The sequence below is a fragment of the Gymnodraco acuticeps genome, unplaced genomic scaffold, assembly GCF_902827175.1.
Source record: "Gymnodraco acuticeps unplaced genomic scaffold, fGymAcu1.1, whole genome shotgun sequence".
NCBI classification, from domain to species: domain Eukaryota; kingdom Metazoa; phylum Chordata; class Actinopteri; order Perciformes; family Bathydraconidae; genus Gymnodraco; species Gymnodraco acuticeps.
In genome coordinates this window covers 223374-245199 of record NW_022992150.1, presented here as the reverse complement: position 1 = coordinate 245199, position 21826 = coordinate 223374, and the positions used below count along the sequence as shown (strand labels likewise).

Below are 21826 nucleotides of genomic sequence, written 5' to 3'. Positions count from 1 at the left end.
GGGGCGTCGTGGTCGGGAGTCAAGCTCAATTCGGGAGGAGAGCTGTCTGGCTTGCTCGGGTGTAGAGAGTGCCAGAAATATAATTTTTGTACCTTCTCTTAATTAGTAAAGCTGAATACAGACGGCAAAGGGTAACAAGTCTGCTTTTCTCCTCTCCTTCTTTCCCGTTTCATTTATTAAACTGGGCTGTGCTAGGGTCACGATCACATTCATTACTGGTTTCCAACTGAGACTGCAGTCGGGTCCATCTAATTATGAATATACTTTTAAAAACATGAGAGGCAATACCAAGTGGAACAAATTAAAGCTAATATACTGTAGTCATTTGTTGAAGATGGTGTGGAAAGAGCGACCACCTCATTGTTAAAGTCCAAGCCTCACTTTGTGTAATTTCTCCATAAATCAAGATGCCCTTTTAATAAATCCTAGGCGCTGCTGCATTTATCAACAGCTACAAATGAGACGCTGGGCTACTAATGGTTTGCACTTTGTAACAGCTCACATACTGTAAGCATGTTGTCCTTTTACTCAGGACAGAGGAAACATAAGAGTGTTTATTTAAGTGTATAAGACCGTGTGAGCAAACATGGTGAATGACTGATCATACTGACTTTCGTTGCTTTACAGAAACATTTCCTGCTCTTGTTTTTCAATACTCTGTGTCCTTGGACGGTGTTTACCTTCACTGTGGTAATTTAAATTCACCAGCGTGTTGTGTTTTTTTAAATCCTGTCACATTTCATTTACTGTGGCCTTGTTTTTTACTGCAGTAAGCCCTGAACACCTATGGAAAGTGCCAGCACAATAATGGCTGGAGTGGGTTGTGGGTGGTTAAAACATGTATCTTTGACAGTATAAGACAGTTATGTAATGCCATAAATCATAGAAAATGTAAAAGAATAATTTATTTTTATTTTACAAATATTAAGGGGAATATTGAGTCTTTATATACTTGTATGTTGATAAGGTATACTTTACTTTATATTGTTCCCATGATTGATACCAAAATTGGGCTACAAAAATGGGGGCTTCACATGATAATATTACGATAATGCTATTGACACTTTTACAACCTGTATTTACAACCTCTCTTGTCCTCTCCTCTGTGTTTTGTGTACAGTTCTTGGTGTCCAAAGAAAATAATTTGTTCAATGAAAAAACAAAAAATCCTTTCTGATGAATTATGTAAATGTAGTGAATTAAAAACAGACAGAAATACGCCTTTCAAACCACCTGGAGGGCTTTGGGGCTCAGAAGGTTAAACCGATGCTCCAGATGGACTGTGTGCCCCGGGGCATTGTGGGATCAGAGAGCAATAACCCTGTAGAACTATGCGCCATCTACTCCAGTGGGATGGCCTGTTTTTCATTAACCCGGTTTAGGCTGGATTATCAACTGGTTTATTAACTGGTTTGTTTTAATCCCATTTAAAAACACTCCACTAACTCACAATATTAACTCGCAGGATGTACTCGTTTTACATTGCACTCCTATATCATAGTTGGACATACAATGGCCCAACATGTCCTCATACCTTAAGAACAAAGTGACATATGTGATTGTTGGAGAGTACCAGCGACAGGCACTCCTGGTTTTAAACACATGATTTATCTGAAAATTGGAACAAAATGTGTTAGTAAGCAGTGGCAGTTCTAGACCAATTCTACTTGGGGGGCATGCTTGGGACTGTTATATTATCAGGGGCACGTTTAATGTGGGACAAAAAGACAAAACGGACAGAGTATTCCAGATGTCAACGTTTTTGTTCAGCGTGAAATATAAAATAAAATAATTAATATTTGTTTCAGTAACAGCATTTGAGACAGTAACTTTGACATTTTTTCTTAAATGACATTTTTGAAAGCAGAATATATTAAAGTTAAATGTGGCTCTAGTTACAGCACATTATTTGCTTCAACACAATCACCATTGGTATTATCATAGACTTTTCTTTCTGAGTGAGCCAAACGGGGGTCCTAGCTCAGTGTTATAGGGCCCCTGCTGGTAAGGTTAAGGAAACATAATGTGTTGGGTAGATTTAGAGATATTGCATTTTTACTTCAAACGTTCTTCTTTTTCATCAAAGCGTGGGACCTCAATTACCCCTAACACAACTTGGGTCACTCAGGAGATTTGTAGTCCTCAGATCCAATGAACACTTTAATTCATCAAATTTCACACTGTTCCCTCTGGAGCCACAAAAGGCTTTGTACAAACTTTTTTCACAAAAGGTTAAACTGTGACTCGGGGGTTTTGTGTCAAAATCAAATGTTCTTCAATAGAAAATCTGCAGATATTGAACAAAGAGCCAGAGGGTTGAAAATTACAGAGTTTAAAATTATATCTCCATACCAATGTCCTCACTTTTGAGAACTTCAAACTGCTATCATGAGAACAAATAACAGTTTAAAATATATTTTTTCAAACTTCTTATAAAAGTTTCAAAGGCGATATCATCACGATTCCCTCATTACTTTTCATAGTCCCTGGTAAGAAATACAATACTTTTGAATGTGTCCAACAGAATGCAGATTTTTATATTTTCCACACTCGAATGTACCTTGAGATTTGTGGTGGAATTTCCCATTGATGATGATAATGTTAATGTTGCAGGTACTGGATGATCCGGCGGAGGACAACCTTCATATGGGTAAGCAGAACTTATTTTCTTTTTACCAAATCTTCTTACTCTTTGTTCGGCCTCTCCTCAGCCTTTGGCTCTCGGCACATATGCCACTAACAAGTGTTCATATGACTTATTCATAATTCAGGCCATCTCCTGCTTCCTTCCACACCACCCCAGGCCTCACACATTATGCAGAAATCTTCCATCAGCAGTGCCAGGTCACAGTTAGGGTGCCTGTGACACGTCAAACTCTTTATGTGCTTAAAGTGGCACATTCGTAATAATAGAGTGATGCTGGGGTGTAAGCAGCGATCAAACTGAGCCGGATGAATTAATAAATTGTTTAATCTTACATGTTCTTATTTCTTCTTCTCTCTCTTTTTCTGACAGTGTTTGAGCTGATGCCGAAAGGGTGAGTAAAGAACATGTCCTTTTTTTTCCTTTTTTAATAATTGAAGGCTCCTGCTCCTCTGCCTTCACCTCCTCATTTCTTCATCCCTCCATCCCTGCCCTTCAATACCCGAGCTGACACAGCGCGGGTGTTTTTTCCATCCCAGACTTTAAAGGGGTTCATAATGTTCTTAGTTCTCTACAGTTATTACCAGTGGCAGTAATCCGTCTGAATGTTTCACGCCCTAATGCACGGGCTGTTTCTTCCTACACCACAAACCAAAATAGTGATGATCTATTGATCGGAGGAGGCCCTTTGTTATTTAACACAAAGAGAAGTGGGGGAGGGGAAGCTGGTATCATTTCACACCTGCTCATAAATGAGTTATGCACACCTTTGTTCTGTTTGCTTTTTCATAATTAGAGACGGTGTTTGCTCTCTTGTTGCCCCTAGGAGAAAGATGACAGACAGCGGAGCGTATTAATACTGCTAGTACTAAATAAATTATTATCACCTTTGCTAACTATTTTTTCTCATTTCCCTTTTTTAAATATTTTTATATATATATTTTGTATTTTGTGCTATTTTTCCTAAATATTTATTATCACTATTAATCTATCTCTTTCTCTTCATCTATAGAGGTATTAACCTAAACATATTTTTCCTGTCCTTAAATGGGCATTAGAACTGAACTGCTGATCAATGTTGAAAATCTGATTATCAAAACAGTTACTATTAACATGGATTATATATTGACAACAAATAAAATGATTTCATATGAGATTCAGTTTTGTGGGATACTGCTTTGTATTTTACTTATTCTAATATGGTGCAACTGTCACACAACCTAATTTCCCCTTGGGATATATAAAGTATACTAAGTGATTGATTGGTTATTGATTGATTGATACTTGTATTGCTACTGCTACTTATTCTATTACAATAGTAACAATTAATGCTATGTGAAAGCTGTGTTTGTACAATACTGTATGTATTTCTCCTGGATGACAAATACAACTGCTACTGCTAATAAGCACCTGGCAAAGTATTAAATGAGATTACATGTTTTTTTATTTGAAATTTAAATCCCTGCTTTAATTATAAGTCAAGCATTGCAGAAACAAGTTTAGTTCAGTCTATAGTGCCAACAATTTTAACAATTGATAAATGTTTCTCCTGAATCCATAAGAGACAAGTAGTTTTATTTCTATCCTGTGCACTTATCAGAACATGCTAAATAAGTTTTCTATAGTCAGATTTGGGATCAGAGATGTCTTTATCATACATATTGAGTATCAGTGATGTTTGATCAGGAGGACGTTAAAGGAGACCTATCATGCTATATTTGAATAATATATTGTAGGGCCATACCTATATAAGGTATATTTATACGTTTTATTTTTCAAAATACCAAACAGATCATGCATTTTAGCCATGCCTCATTTCGCTCTATTTTCCTCTCCTCCACCCCGTCTTTGCATGCGCTGCAGCTGACCACGCCCCCCTGCAAAGGAGGGGGCCGAGTTACGAGCGCCATGTTACCATGCTGTTACCATGCTGTTACCATGCTGTTACCATGCTGTTACCATGCCACGGCAACCTCTCATTCCCCTGATTGGTGGAGAGTTGGCCATATAGGCGGAGCTCCTCGTCACTGACGTCAGACTATTTTCAAATCTGTATCAGTCTGTATCAGATCCGTTGCAGCCCCGTTTTTAGAGATTTTGGGTATGGAGGAAAAGAGAGGGTTGTGTTTTCTGACACTTGGTGAGTTCCCTGACACACCGGGGACACATATTCATGTATAAAAGACGTACAAAGGTGCATTTTGCATGATAGGTCCCCTTTAAAGTATGCTTAAATTAAAATGTGTTCACATTGGGGATCATATTCTTGTGCTAATTATTCAAAACTGTCTTTGTATGTGTTTGTTTCCTATCCTGTGTGGATCTGCAGTCCAGTGATGGAGGTTCCCTCAGATACTCCTTTGTCAGAGGAGCAGGCGAGATTATACTTCAGAGATGTCATCCTGGGCATGGAGTACCGTAAGTACCTCAAGCAGAACAAAAAGCTTTTAAAACTGTGAAGCGTTTAAGTGACACGAATACATGCTTTTTAGCTATTTGTCTCTAGTGCCCCACCTAAAGAGCCACATGCGTTATCTAACTACTCTTTACAATGAATGACATGGTAGCATTTTCATTTTTCATTTACAAGGACAAAGTGCTTGTGACCCTTTATTCTCATGCTCCTTGGGGGTCTGGCTGCAGATCTGTGCTGTACACGTCATCAGTATTGAGCTTCTGTTGGGTGAAAGCTGTCACCTCATTTGTTGAACAAGATTCATTTCACCAGGCTATGAGCAGGATGATTAGGGATCAATGCTGCCTCTCTCTATAAGCTCTGAGGTGCATCTTGGAAAATAAGCTACAAAGACTCATACTGTAGAGACAACTACAAGCGTATGTAAAATCCATTTACACTTTTGTTATTTTCATACAAAAAAAATACATTTTGCCTCTGGTCCTCCATTACATTACACATTACCTGTGTAGTATATAGTAAGCATTACAGAAAGCGAAAATATCTAAACCCAAATTTAGATTTTGACAAACTATAGGATCAAATGTATTATGGTGTTAAATTATGCCTTTTCTTGTGTATTTTTGAAACAAATCTTTAAATCAATGCAATTCTGATCTGATAGGGAACTAGTTAAACTTTTTACAACATGCTTTTCCCGCCTCATGCATTACAATTACAATCATCTTTCTCACTGAATGTTACAGGGTTACCATGTTTAGCTTATACTGTAGTAGCCATATTTACCTTCTGTAAGACAATAGCGTCACCTAAATAATCTACATTCTAGATATCTGTAGTCATTCCTGAGGACATTGACGCTGGGTATTTTAGGCTTAATTGCATAGGCTTCTAATGAGTCAAGTGCCTCATATTTATAAAAAAAACAAACATCCTTAGACGAGAAGGGCCCCACTCATCCAATCAGTGAAGTGTCTGAGGGCTTAGCTGCAGACGGCTGCTAAGTGTTAGCGCTTAAGACGTATTCATATAATTGTTATGGTCAAAGTGACGATTTATTATCTCCTGAAATGATGACTTATGTCTCATTTTTATGGTCAAAGTGACGATTTATTATCTGCTGTAATTAGTGTGAATGCTGTCACAAGAGCTTCAGCTATAAAACGTATTCTTCAGACTTTTGATATCTTTTACACTTTTTGAGATATTTAACTTCATTTGGAGCTTGGTAAAGAGGCCTTCTTCAGATTTTAACATTAGTGTGTATTGTGCAGCTTGTTGAGGCTCAGAGTGCGTGATGTCACACTATGGCCCAATCCCAAACCACGCCCTCCAGCCTACCCCTTACACACTCCCTCTCCGTGACGGAGTGAACTCCGTGGAGTGCCACTCGCAGCTCAACGAGGCTCCCTCCTGTCAGATGGAGGGAGTAAATACAGCAGCAAGCTTTGGGACAAACTCCCCTCTCTCCGGCAGAAACAGGAAATGCCGTAACTGTATGTAACAATGGTTTCAAATCAGCATCTCTTCGACAAAACATTTAAATTAATAACTAAAATAAAACTCCAAACATCTTTAATTGTGTTACTTTTTTGTAAAGCTCTTTTAGTTTTAAACCTGATGTTTATAAGCTTCTTAGTTTTTGCAACAGTCTGTAAATATACACTACTTTATAATAAAATGCACACATTTACCTTTTTCTAGACTAACCACAGGTATGATCCTAAGTTAAAACATATGAGGCTATCATGAGGTTGTTAACATCGCAGTTTATCAGTGGATGTTTGCTGGAACTACTTTCCTGACGGACACACACAGCGGTGAGACCGGTCAGGTAGAAACCGGTCTCCAGTCAGCACCGATGCAGACTCGCTGTTTGAGGGCTTGATAGCCCACTCCCCCTCCACACCGCTCCACACTCGTTGGTTTGGAACAGTATTTAATGTGGCCGACCCTCCGTGCGAACGTAGGGGTAGTGTGTGGTTTGGGATTGGGCCCTAGAGTGGAGGAGAGCTTGAAATTTGCCTTACATTTTTCTTTTTAAACTGCCATAATTCCCAAACCCTACACTCCTTGTACATCATGTTATGCTTGAATTGTAGGAAAACCTCTAAAATAAGCAAATAAGCAAAATTTAACAAAATGCATGAAGTGACAAAAACGTTCAACATGTTTCCATTAAGGCCCATTGTAAATTCAGCCTGATCTTTCGTCAGAGCAGCAGCTGCAAACCTTTAGTAAATCTGCCAAAAAATGCCACATTATTGTCCCGAAAGTACACAAACAGCAGACTCAGACGCTCGTCAGGGTCCTGACATGCTGCACGCGTTGACATTTTACCGATATCAGCTACCGTTTTTAAACTATAGTTAGAAATGTAAGAGGTTTATCTCTCATTCAGATCAATGGCAAGGCTCTCCTTTCACTGCACATCTCCATGGTAACCTTTGATCCCTGCACACAGGTGTTTGATAACGTTGTCACCTCAAACACAAACACACAGACTGTCTCAGCCTATTATTTTCTGTCTGATGGAGACTTCATACTGACTTCAACATGTTCCACATATTTTATACATTATTGGTGACGTATGGCTTTAGTTCAAACGTTTGCAGTTAAAATATTCTGCTGCTTTTCAAAGTGTTTTTACTTTCTTTTCTCTTCTTAATACACATTCATTCACTACTACTTACATTTAATATCTAACTCCTTCAGCCTACTTTAAACTACAGAAACCATTCAACTATTAAATTATTCAGCTATTTCAGGACATTGTAATATATACATTTTGTAGTTTATACCTTTTTTAAAACCTTTGCTTTGAAATATTTAGCTTCTTCACTCTTTTTCCTACTCTTCCAGTTTAACATTTCACTTTCAAGTTTTCAACAAAGTCATTGCAATGCATTTGAGCTGTAAACATTTTGATTCAAATCATTTCACTTTTCTGCATTTCTCCGCTAAGTTCAGCAACACACTTACTTGGTTTTTGTAGCTAAAAGCAGCTACCATTCAGCTAATAACATATTCAGCTTTTTCTGCATCTTCAGCTAAATTCAGCAACAAATGTACACAGTTTACAGCATTCGCACGTTTATTTTCTAGTTATGACTTATGTCTCATTTTTATGGTCAAAGTGACGATTTATTATCTGCTCTGTAATTATGACTTATGTCTCATACTTTCTTCTCTTTTCTTTACTACGTTACCTATTGTGAAAAATCCACTTTTTCATGTATTTTATACATCAACATGTAACTCTGTGTAAAGAGATTCGGAAAGTTTCAGGAAAAAAAGATTCTCTCTCTTTTTGTCCTGATCCATTTATATAAAAACCTGTCTGAAAATGAGCTGATCAGATTTTGGCCACTTTGTGTTTTTTTTTTTTGCGTTGTGTAACAATTAGCCAATAACCAACCAAGGTAACACCCACCCACTTTATCACCTGAATCTCCTCTAGAGCACCATTGTGTTTTTTTAACCAAATATCTTGCAGAGGGGCGTGGCCAGCAGCAGCTCATTAGCATTTAAAGCTACAGACACAGAATCAAAACATGCACCGTTCTGCTTTATGAATCTTGATATATTAATGAAATAAATGTGATTGTAAAGTATCTGTCCATATTGAATACTAATTACAAGGACCATAAATGGCACATTTCTTGGCGCACAAAAGATCAAAGAATCTGACCGTTAACTTCCTCTTATCCACAGTGCACTACCAGAAGATTGTCCACAGGGACATCAAGCCCTCTAACTTGCTCCTGGGGGACGACGGCCACGTGAAGATAGCGGATTTTGGGGTCAGCAACCAGTTTGAAGGCAATGATGCCTTACTGTCCAGCACTGCTGGCACTCCTGCATTTATGGCCCCAGAGACCCTTTCAGACGCGCGAAAGAGCTTTAGTGGAAAAGTGAGTGAACTTCATTTATTCATTGTGAGCGTGCCTGAGTTTGAGCTCCCCTGAATACAGGGACCGCAGGTGTCTAAACTTTATGAATATAAAATGAAAATCATTAAACCAAGATGAGCTTTCAGAACTTTGCCGGGCTGCTAATCCAAGGAGCAAATTGTCAGTCTTTTCCCCAGTGTGTGTAAGCTGGTAATAAAGGAGCCAGTAATGCAGCTGAGAGAAGCACCATCAGCAGAGTCAGGAAATGGAATGATCATTATTAGATACCTGATATTGACATGGGAACATTTTTTACATCATTTTACTCTTGCTACTTTCGCAGTCAATCAATGATCAGTCATGTATATCGCAAATATCCCGCCATTAGTCCATATAACACTTGGAGTGATTCCACCTCTTTATACAATCCACCTCTCTGCGATCAATACAAAAAAATGTATTACAAGGAGAAGAAATATATATTGCATTATGATCACTGCTTGTGAATCCACTACAGCTGCTAATTTATAAACCATTTTCAGACAACATTTGTGATTTGAGTGAGTGTTTATCACGATTTATAAATTCATTTTAGGACCAAATATTGTTATTGCACTTTTCATATTCAAAAAGACAAAGCAGTGCTTTCACTTCCATGTGGCCCCTGCTAATTTCTTCAATTTAGAAGCAAAATATGAAGTGTTGCCCAAAGATAAAAATAAATATTTCACCACGGATTGTCGGGCAGAGTACTGTATGTGAGCAGCAGCATTGACATCTTACCAAAAGTGAAGCCAAAATACTAGTTTATAAAGTGCTTGATCTGGTATGCAGGCTGCAGCCGAGATTTATATGAGCAGAGCAAGCTTTTTAACTGCAATATCAAAGTTGATGATGTTCTTTAAATTGCAGGAAGCCAACATTTTTTTAAATATTGGATTAATTTGTAGCATTGACCTGAACCTCCCTTTCCAGGCTCAGCTCGCCTGTTGGATTTAGAAAACAAAAATGTGCTTTCTTTTAACTACCTTTTCTTAACCTTGGAGAAAAACGTCATGGTGATACGGAAAGATGTGAGGAACTCATTAGGACTTGGCTATGTAATTATGTTGCAACAGCGGATGTTGTTTTAGGTGGTCGTGCAGTTGGGAATCTACCATTTTTTTTTTTTACAAAGATTGACTACATAAAACACATCTTTATACAGGCACACAAAATTGGACAATGGTGAAAAGATATATCTTCATCTCGAAAGGTTGGAATTCAAATATAAAAGTGAAAGGAAATGGTTGCCAGCACTTACCATTATATCAATTGGATGAGGAAGACCCCTTTCACTACAGGAGGTAATGAAGGATGTTGGACCCCCTTTATTATATTTTACAGAACTCAAACAGCTCTCATTATGGCCACCACTTAAGTCCTTCTGGGTCATTTCACTCAGTTAGAACCCTTCCTAAGTGAAAACGTGAATACAACCGCAACAAAATTCCCAACACGGATGTCTTATTATCCGGCATTTTAGGTACAGGTCATGCTGCTTCCATTAGTTGTTATCACAAATTACAGACTGATTGATTTGCTATAGGAGGGTCCTTACATGTCTACAAAAGACAGAGAAGAATAGTAGATCTGATTGCAGACAGAAGGGATGTCAGAGTCATTCAAGGGCCTGAAGAAATAAATGCAGTCCTTTTTGATGGCCTCTTGTCTTCTGATTAGTGTCGTATTCTTGCTGATTTGGATTTGTTCAAGCCGTGCTCCAGAGATCTTTTGTCTCCGTTATGCACCAACATTTCTGATTTTGGTGTAAATCAGCAGTAAAATATTGTAATATCTGACACTCGTATGTCACTAATACCCCTTCCGTTATCAGTCAGGGTTGTATGGTTAAGAATGTTAGTCATACAACAGCACCAAAAATAAAATTCAGAAGGCTAGTTGTGTCATTTTAGATCCATCAACGATAAGAAATTGATTCCTAAAAGAGCTATTTATCCAGGGAAAGGGAGGACAGACAAGATGATGGATGACTAGATTGCCTCTGTAACCAATCACACAAAACATTACCTAACAATGTCCCATCACTATGGGCCTTTTTTTCTCAAATTGATTTGAGTCATCATGTTGTTTGTGCAAATAGGTGTTTGGTTTGCTGCAATGTGTTTCTAAAAGTATGTTTTTCATGTCTCGCTCTTATTGTAAATACCGGCTCTTTCTTAAAGGCACTGGACGTGTGGGCCATGGGAGTTACACTTTACTGTTTCGTTTTTGGAAAGGTAAGTCTGCACATTTCCCATTTTAATATCTGATACAACAGCTGACTAGTGGCATATTTTATTTGAATAAAGGCTAGCTGATTATTGCTGTGATTTATCTTGGTTGTCTTAAAGGATACAGATTGTGTTTGGTACACACGGTAGTAATTCAATGTACCTTCCTTGTTTTTCTCACTGTCTCTCCTCTGCTCCACCTGCAGTGCCCCTTTATTGATGAGTACATATTGGCTTTGCACAATAAGATAAGGACCAAGCTTGTGGATTTCCAAGAAACGTAAGTCCATCTCCTGCATCCTCACCTGTTCTCCACTTTATTAAAAGCGACAGCAGCGATGTTCCACCATCTCCATTCCACAGATGTATCCGATACTCATCAGAAATCCTTTCACCTTCATTTTATTTTCAGTAACAAATTGCACATACACAAATATGAAAAGCTTATACAGCAGCCAGCAACAGCCAAAAATAGAATTCGGCCCGTTTGTCATCAAAACAAGCATTAAAGGGCAAAGAGTGGCATCACTGGCCTGGACACGTACTAGTGGAAGTCTTCTTGAGTGAATAACGCTAAAGAGACAGAACGAGAACAAAAGAAAGATAGGCAGTCAGGAAGAGGCGAGCAGAAGTGAAAGACTTAGGGAACGCACAAATATAGTGACACAAAAGTAAAGTAAAACAGAACATGTAAAAGGGCTATAAGTAGCAGTTGGATTATTTATTCAATAGAGACTTTGTGACTGTGGAGAAAGCTTGTTCATTAAACATCATCCCCCTCCTCCCAATCGGAGTATCGCATCACTAATGGTATCATCTCGACACTATACCAATCTAATAGAGTTAGCTGCCCCTTGTTGGCAGCACTGATAGGTCATTATACTGAAGGTGTGCATTGTGATCAATGGCTGAGCTCACATAAACTTGTTTTACTGAGACACAAATGACCTCTATAACTATGATATATTCTACTCTTATTTTATCGGGGTCGGTGAAATGCAAAATTGAATAGGCCCCTTCATTAATATGGAGCATTGACTTCCCTCACAGTTGCTTTTAAGTCCTAAGCATAAAGGGGCATAATTGCCTAAAGTACTGGATAAACAGGTGAAATTGTTAGCTTAAAGTTAGGAATAAACAGGTTAAATAGCTTAAAGTAATGGATACAAAAGTGAAATATTTAGCTAAAACTAATGGATAAACAGTTAAAATACTTAGCTAAAAAGTAAATGATTACCATGTGAAATAGTTAGCTACTTAATAATGGAAATCGTTTTTTATCAACTGTTTATGTATTACTTCAGCAAATTATTTTTGACTGTTTATCCACTACTTTTAGCTAAACATTTCACCTGTTTATCTATTACTATAAGCTAAATTTGTTAACTGTCTATCCATTACTTTTAGAAAACCATTTCAACTTTTGCTAATTACTTTAGTTTTCACACATAACACATTGTGATTAGAACTACCTGATCAGCTGATTTAATATTAGGGTACTTTTTTTTTAATTCAAAGTGTGTTTTAAATTCATCATCATCATCATCATCATCATCATCATCATCATCATCATCATCATCATCATCATCATCATCATCTTCTTCTTCTTCACTGTTTGTTTAAATTAAGTCACTGTCTTAATGCTCAGTAAAGCTTACACTTGTCTCTATGCCTAGTAATAGTAAGTGACAAGCATAATCATGCAGGTGTGAAAATTATGAGTATTTTCTATGTAGCAAGGGTGAGGTGGAAATGTGATTTTCCTCACTGCTCGCATAAGTCCACTTGGAGTTGCAAGTAGATATGTTCTTTGTACGTTGTCACAAATCAACTGTTTCATTACATTTCCAAATCCAACAATGTTTTAAAATAATTATTCTGTGTTTCGTGCAGACCAAATATCAGTGAAGAGCTGCGGACTCTGATCCTGCGGATGCTGGATAAGAACCCGGACACCAGGATTACCATCCCTGAGATCAAGGTAGAGAACAAAGCAGACGTAATTGAGACCCCGGGGTTCGTCACTTATTGTTAAGCTTGACATGCATTGTTCGTGTTCAGACACAAAATGACTGGTTTTCTCTCCTCTGATTGGCTCAGAAGACTGATCTCACTGCTGTACATGTTCATTGGACATGCTGCGTTGTTGCAGGTTGTGATGAAACCTTTTTGTCCCTGTGGAGGATTGCAATGAAACCTAGTCAGTAATATAGAGGGAGGTCCAAGACCAACCATGGGGAGATTGCATTCCCCACCCCCCTAACCACTGTATTTCCATGACACAATCCAAGCATGGGTCAGTGAGTCATTTTTCTCACCAGAGACTCTGTTTGTGTTGATGGAAAAAGAGATAATTAGGCATGATGCATACAAATATGCAAACACACATATCTTTTAGTTGGCAAAAGCTGCAAAAGAACACTGATACAAACCCTAAGGTCACCTATTATGCTAAATCCACTTTTTCATGTCTTTTATAACTAAATATGTGTCCCAGCAGTGTGTTAAGAGATTCTGAAAGTTTAAGGAAAAAGGATGCTCTCTCTTCTTCTGCTGATCCACCTGTCTGATTCAGACCTAATCATTATGTTTAAAGTCTCTATGGTTTTTTAGTTTCAAGTAGTTTTTAATTAGGTGACCCATTAATAAAAGTATCCTGCATTTTAAATGACATCTATTGATGCTAACTGATTTGAAATTGTAGAAGTTCCTTGTGCATAGTCTGGATTTTGGAGACGATTGGCTGGGATGTTGAAGAAAAGTGAACGTCCTGATATTTAATATGTTCTTTAAACCAATCACACCAAAATAGCAACAACTGAGCCTTTGCTGAAAACTAAAATGTTGACGAAAAACATTCAGTGGTTGGTAGCTGTGATGGATTATGTGACTCAAGCGACTTTGAAGTCTTTGCAATTGGGCAATAACAACATTAATCAAAACAAATGGCTGCCTGGCTGGTAAAAAAAATGTCATGAATAAATCTAAACAGCATGCCTTGCTTTAAGAAATTATCAATAGTGGTTTATAATATGCATGCCCTGCAGGGTTTACCATGAAATTAAGAAAATGCTGACTTTTTGAGTATTTTAAACATTGAACAATGCCCAGAAAGTAGATAGCCAGACTTCCTATAAGGATGCACATGCTAAACTTGACTAACTGTGGCTCATAGATACAGTGTACAATGACATGTCTTCCTGTGTGTGTTTTAGCTGGACCAGTGGGTGACCCAGGGGGGCACTGACCCCTTGCCACTGGAGGAGGAGCACTGCTCCGTGGTGGAGGTGACGGAGGAGGACATCCAGAACTCAGTCAAGTTTGTTCCCAGCCTCTCTGCAGTGGTAAGTGTCCTCCCTTCAACAAGCTCTTTGTGTCAAATTGATACCTTTATGCTCACCATTTCCAAGAAAGTGAAGCTCTAAGAAATACGGCAACGTAGTGACTGAACAAGGATGGATATATATTTTCTTTGCCTTGTCAACCAATTGTCAGAATGGGAGGGTTACAAATATTTCATTCACATAACCCACACTGAATAGAAACAACCTCCCTTAATTTAAATACACAGTAGCAGAAGAAACTGTCATATTTTAAACGGGTGTTGTGTGAGAAGAGTGAGAAACACTTTACGACCTTAATAAATGACAGCACTTTGACCAGATCGCGGTGTTGAAATAGCCAGAAGGTAGCCAGGTTTGGTTAAAAACTAAATGTAAAACCGTATTTTCAAACATATCAAATGTAAATCTTGGTCAAATAAGAAATTCCCTCTTGCCAGAGAATGAGAAATGTTTTTTTAATTCTGTATTTTCTTGGAATTAAATGTGCGAAAGTGCAATTTGGAAAAATATACTGTATTTATAATGGTAATTTAAAAGAGGATTTATTTGAATTAAAAGGGACTATATATCTCTATAAGGAATCAAGGTTGCCATGACATCTTGGGTTGGTCGATTTTGTTTCTGTTGTGTGGTTGATTGTATATTCAATGAGATGAGCTCTTTTGACTGTTTATATAACTCTAGTGTGTATAAGTGCGCTTGACTGTATGAATGGGACCCCAGGAAGAATAGTCTGTACTCATGCTTGTGCTAATAGGACCCTAATAAACAAAGGAAATGTTAATCTCCTCATAAGAGCTCTGATATTTGTGTTTGCTATCCTCTCTTTGCAATACATCTACTGTGTTCTTTGTGCAGATTACATTTAAAAAGTAAACGTTTGAACATCTTTGTAAGCGTCCTGTGTTTGTGATTGTTTCAGATTTTGGTGAGAGCCATGCTGAGGAAGCGCTCCTTCAGTAACCCCTTCGAGTGTCCAAGCAGGAGAGAGGAGCGCTCTATGTCTGCACCAGGCAGCCTGCTAATGTAAGACCACACAGTCCATATCACTAAAGCAGAAATCTCCACTTTCTCAACTCACACCAGATCAAGCTAGATTTATAAAAGCATTATAGTTAAGAGACGTATAAGAGGTGTATTTTTGGGGTGAACTGTCCCTTTTAATACCTGCATATCATCTATGATGATTAAAAACAGACTGCAGAAAACACGCAGATCACACCTGTCTCCTCTGTCCTATGTTTCAGGATAACTCACATTCACTCCTGCAGCAACGACTGCTTTGGGTTACCATAGCACCATGATTCATTCTTTTATAAGTGTTATTTGTGTGTTGCTTACAGCGTTAAAGGGTAGAAGGATTCAGAGTGACAGATAATCATACAGATCTGCGAGTGCCTCGGGCTGACCTTACATTTTCTGTTCCACGGATTGAACGCAGGGAGAAAAGCCAATCATATTACTTTGTCGTGCAATTGCAACACATACAGTACAGCCTAGGGCGATTGGGAGCTTCTATAGCTGTTCCCTGCTGTACTGCGGGTGCGTTTGGCTCAGTAATCTGTGTTTGGTGTCAGGCAGACCTTGCCATCAGGGCCACTTTAGCGCTGAATGTGGAGGAGACTCTAACCGCTCATTGTGAGCGTTTTATTACATGACTTCTCCTCCCCTAACTAGGCCAAGGTTGCCCCTGTTCCGCTCCAGGCAGTCAGAGAGCTGCCTTCTCAGGTGAAGGTGCTTCCAGAGGACGTGGAGGGAGTTTTGAACAATACTGCCCTCTGCTGGAGAAAAGGAGACGACAAAGCTTTGTACATCTAAAGATCACAGCAGCGTGAACAAAAAATATAGTCTGTACATCAGCTCACAGTTTCTGATCCATACACATTGTCACCATGGATTGTTGATTAAACGTGGGCACTACAGTTGAAAATCTTTATCACCATAAACCCTCCCCTTTCCGAAATGCTTTCCTTAAATATGCAAATGATGCAGTATTTCATTTTTATAATTTGCACTCTTTCCACAAGAGTAAATTGAACTCTGGATGACGCCAGGTTGAAAATTAATGTTGTGTCGATTCTTTTACAAAGGGAATTTAAGATATATCTTACCCAGCAAAACATACATTTCCCCCTATATATAGATAATATGTGATATAAATCAGGCTTTCAATGGTCCATGAAAGAGCCTTTTTGTTAAAATCTTCAGAATATTCATGGTAATGGCAAACGGGGAAGTTCGGAGAAAATTGCCTATAAATATATATTTGGGAACATTTTAAGTTTATATATGCAAAGAAAGAGATTATCTGATACTAAATTGGGAATTAAGGGGAAATAAAAAATGCAAAAAACTAAATTACTTGGAGAACTATGTGTATTTTGGATTTCTCAATTTAACTTCATCACCTATTTTACTTTCCTGAGCACTTTCATTTTGAGACATTAATGTGATCATAATGGACCATAAACAACAACATGGTCAGCCTCTGAGAGACTAAAAAGACACTTGACCTTAAAAACTCATCTAATGTTCAGCCCATAAAACTTCAATTGGTTCCAAAATAAAGTGAAAGAGAAAATAACAAAGCAGTTGAGTCCCAATATATTTATTTTAAATTGGTATAAAATGAAAAAGAAGCAACTTAAGGTTGACCACGCCTTAGAACCTCTGAGGTGACCTTTGCCCTCTGAACTGTGACTCTCCCATCTTTTCTCCCACTGTTGCAGGGACTCGTGGCCCTTCCGGCCCCCTTTAAAAATGCACCCCTCCCTCAGGTAACACTCTCTGCAGTTTGACACGCTGTCTGTCCCCCATCCACCAGCCTGTACGCCCATCATCATCTTAGACTCCTCCATTCATCATGAGAAGTGATGGAGCTTCCTTCCCCAGCTGTCATCTCAGAGAGTTTTTCATCTCCCTGCTGCTGTCATTTGTTACATCGTGTCTTTACCATTCATCATGTGACAAAAAACGGGATTTTTGCTGCATTTGGAAAGATAAAGCACAGGGTTAAAGGCTTAGCTTGGAATTTATGAAGTGGGGTTGTATGAGGTCCATATTTAGGGTTTTACTTACAGTGGATGGTGGTTGGCTTACTTTGTCAGCTTGGAGAAATGGACAGGAGTGTCAGCACTAACATAAAGCTATGTAGTGCTCTGGCTGCAGCAAAACATGTATTCTACAGCTAATACAATCATAATCAATTTAAGGTGTAAGCTTTGTTTTGAATATTTTCACTGCCCTGCCTTCCTTTCAGACAGCCCTTTCCAGTGGGGAACTGTAGCTCTAATCCCTGCTCTCTTCAAAGCCACCAGACTCCATTGACAAAACCAGTAATTTGACTTTACAGGATTGTAAGGTCTATCCATGCCTGGTTCAGAAAAGTTGTTAAGGTGACTGTGGCGTTGTTGCTTTCACCGGTTAGATCAGACTCACCTAGTTACACACTAATACTTACAAATTGATTGATGCACCTATTGATCAGCAACCACCATTTTTTTGAGGTAAAATGATTGCTGTTTTCAATGGAGTCTCGTATCTTTGGAAATAGTATTGCTTAAGTTACCGGTCAAAGGGGCTTTCTGACGATAAAGGTAAAGTGGTAAAAATGTCCTTAAAACACTGATTGTAATAGTTTAAACAGTATTTCTTTAGGTGGCTAGAATATGTTTTGTTGCAACTGTCCACAGCAGTTCATTGCTTAGTTTCAGCTCGGTAACTCCTGTCCTCTTCTCCAAACTGACATCTACCATAGGTTAAACACTAACAGTGGATATGTACCTCATGAAACCCCGCTTCGGACCAAACTATCCTTTAATAGTCCAATCATTTAGATCTGTAAAGCTCCTCATATTAACTGCTCTTGTTTTTCCTCCTTCAGAAAGGGCAGCACGGGAGATGGACCCAGAGAAGGAGAGCTAGAGGACCTGCATGAAGACGAGCCCTCCTCTTGAGTCTCTCAACAGTCTTAAACTCCATCCCAACATACATCCCTCTGCTTGTTCACCGGCGTACTCTCCACTTTAATCTGCTGATTGACTCTAGTTCGCATTCAGACTTGTTTGCTCGGGCTTGCTTTTGATTTAGCTTATTCCTTTTTCTTCCTGATCTGCCCTTCTACAATGTGGAGACTGGGCATTTAGTTTGTTCTTCAATGTCGCTTGTCTTAACTGCTCTCCCACTTCCTGTTGTGACTGGCATCAGTGAACCGATAGGGGGAACTCTGCATCATTACCAGCTGATGTGGGGGAAAAAACTGTCAAAACACGTCTGCATGGATGAAGAGTTAATGCGTCATCGTCACACTGTCTATAGCCAGCCTGACAAGGAGAATAATCCTCACAGCATGTAAATGGCATTAGATTGTCTCTTCATTGAACTACAGGATTGTTTTCTTTCTGATATTGTACATAGATGTCTTGAGGTATCATCAATGTGTTGTCTCACAGCCCTTTTCTTGTTTTTATGCCATCGGTAGCTTTTATTTTTGAGCTGGGTGATGGAATCCTTCCTGTGCTGCCTTCAAGGGCCCACCTTGTTGGATTCCTCTGACAGGAAGTCAGCTGCCTACGGGTGATCGCACAGAAAGGCCAGTGACTTGGCTATGCTCCAACACATTTAAAAGTTACTTTGGTCGCTGTGTTATTTGAAACCTTTTCTGTTAGAAATCATTTCGCGCTTCCTTTTAAACTCCTTCGTGTCTGATAATTGTTCTCCTGCACCGTCTCTTTCCTTCCATATCCTGATGTACTGTTTGATCCAATGTGAAGTCATGGCGACAGAGGTCGGAGCACTTGGAAGTGTTGTTTGTTGTTTGATGGTGAGTCAGAACAGACTGTAATTTCCCTTTTTAAAAATCCCATTATTGGATTCAGAGCTTGTATGAAGGCATGCATAATCGTATTGTCCAAGTTAAACATCAATGTGCGCTCTTACAGAAGAAATTGAATTATTCAGGCTAAGGGACTGTGCACAAATTATTACTGAAGGAGAGGTCAGAAGTGGCAGGGTTTTTATGTTTCCTTTTAGCTGAGGAATGGTTAGTCTGAATGTTTTGGAGAAAAGGAGAAGGGTCTTTTTATTTTTCTAATGTCCCACATTAATAATTCAGTATTCCCTTGCACATGGCTCTCAAAGTCACAGCAGATCATAAAACTGTGCTGAGCTGTGAAAAATGTTATCAACAAAAAGTCATAATCTCCTTTACTTTCTTATGCATAGTAACACAAATGTGTTAAACAATTGTAGATGTCATAAAATGTCAGCCTTTTTGTTGCCACACTTTTTGAAATTATTAATTCCATTTATTGTGGAAAGAATTTTTCCTTAAACACAGAGATATTATTTAAACATATTTTATAACATAATTGATTACATTTAAATTAGGTTACATCAAATAGAATTATTGAGAAGTCAGAGCTAGGGTCCAAATTAAATGGTAATTAATGCTGGAAAGGGTTGTGCGAATAAAAGATCTCAGCGATTTTTGCAAGGTCCCTAACTAGATTTCCTGGATAACATGTTGAAGATCAAACTAGCCATATGTGTGTCGAGCTGCGTTGGCAATTGGTGGCATATGAAATATCATTTATTTGTGTGATTGAAGTCCTTTGTTTGCCATTAAGCATGATTGCCAAACTTCAAAATAAGTCAAATCTGTGGTCTGCAGTGTCTACGCTGTCTCAAATCAACGATAGATCTCTTCCTCCTCCGTAGCTCTCCTTCAGATAATGTTTGTACAACTCCATTCTGCTCTGGCCTGGGTCTGTGAAAGAGAGCGTGCTTGTCTGGCAGAGTGCTCTGAGCACTTGAACCGCAGTGAAAAGAGCATTTCAATGTCACGATTAGACCCAGACTGCCAACAACAACACACTGCATCCACTTCAGTGCCGTCCCCAGTGTGGCTGATTATAAACGGGGGTGGGTCGGGGGAAGTGCAGCGTTTTGCATTTCCTTTATTAAACTTGCCCTCAGTATCCGCAGTAAAGGATGCATACTAAAGCACAGAGAGCAGAGAGGGGTTGGTAGAAAGTGTTGCACACATTGAGCCTCTGTGTTTAGAGATGTATGCTCACACTGTCAGGAAAGTAATGCACAAAGACCATGGGTTCTTGGGAATGTAAAGCTTTATATATTTTTATTTAATTGTTCCGTAAAAAAAGTATACGTGTTGAATGTTGTAAATGCTGATTGACATGAGGGCTTTTTTTATTTCATGTTTCCAGAGGACAGGTTAAGGAGGCCCTGAGATCCTTTTGCAGTTAACCTTCAATGAAGGACTGTTTGAACCAAAAATATTACATTTGTATGTCTTAAGGTGACGGTTTATAACTTACAACATTCTTTTGAGGTTTTCTTTAAGTCTCTTGGTGTCGCCAGCTTTACATTTGTGTGTTTGTACTGACAGACTGCATTGTTGACATTGTTGAAAAAACGAAAGTACTGGTTATATTTAAATATTTGCACATTTTCACTTACAGAAAGCATCTTAAAAATACTGGTGCCTGCCAGCTATTCAAAATTGTACAATTTATGATGGAGGAAAAAAACTGTGGTTCACCTGTAAAAGACCATATTAACTGTGTATGTTCTCAAAGTCTCCCGTGCTTTTGATATCAATCTGCATGTTACAGCATTGCTCCTTGTTTTTGGAAATGTCTTTTATAAATGAAACTAAATATTATTCAATTTATCTTTTCTGTAATTTATTCTCCTGTCTGTTTCAAAAGAACGCTGTAACAGCTGCAGTGACAACATCTGCATGTCCACATAGAGACAGGAATTGTGAATGTTGTGTAACCGCAGCTAGGGACTTGTGGAGTTTACTGCTGTAATGATGAAGAATACTACACCACTGTCATCCCCATTATATGAGCAGCTGGAGATAGCAGCTTTATGTCCAATATCCCCAGAGACACAGTGAGGGATGATCACTAACTGCCCTTAAAGATTGAACATTAAGCCTCCAGCCATAGAACCAAACTGCTACCCTTATTCAACAGCTGTTTATATGAATTATGAGCTCTGCAAAGGTTATGTTTAAAGAGATAATTAACCCAAAGCTAAAACTCAACAACCAATTTTCCCTCTTACCTGTTGTGCTGTTTATAAATATGACTTTGATTGCAGAGTGTTGGAAAGATGCTGATCTTATCTCCATACAATTGGACAAGAAGTAACATAGAGAAAATGTGTTCTAAAAATTGTATAATTAAATGGCCATCATTTAATCGTCACCTGTATGACTCTTTCAA

At 38.5% G+C, this 21826-nt stretch overlaps 1 protein-coding gene across 3 annotated transcripts in view; it reads left to right on the top strand.

The window, feature by feature from the left end:
• Positions 1-20991, top strand: part of camkk1a (calcium/calmodulin-dependent protein kinase kinase 1, alpha a) — an 88481-nt gene extending 67490 nt beyond the window's left edge. The window contains exons 7-17 of one of the 3 annotated variants that reach the window (XR_004567853.1): positions 2614-2650; positions 3017-3038; positions 4974-5062; positions 8775-8974; positions 11179-11232; positions 11433-11506; positions 13120-13207; positions 14442-14570; positions 15493-15596; positions 16248-17347; positions 18454-20991. Coding sequence is in view for 2 of the 3 variants with exons in the window: in XM_034204106.1 (XP_034059997.1) it covers positions 2614-2650; positions 3017-3038; positions 4974-5062; positions 8775-8974; positions 11179-11232; positions 11433-11506; positions 13120-13207; positions 14442-14570; positions 15493-15596; positions 17300-17347; positions 18454-18526 (918 nt within the window). In the remaining variant the exon portion in view is untranslated. The remainder of the gene's footprint in view (positions 1-2613; positions 2651-3016; positions 3039-4973; positions 5063-8774; positions 8975-11178; positions 11233-11432; positions 11507-13119; positions 13208-14441; positions 14571-15492; positions 15597-16247; positions 17348-18453) is intronic. The other 2 variants (XM_034204106.1, XM_034204107.1) reach the window with 2 other exon arrangements.
• Positions 20992-21826: the final 835 nt, after the last annotated feature.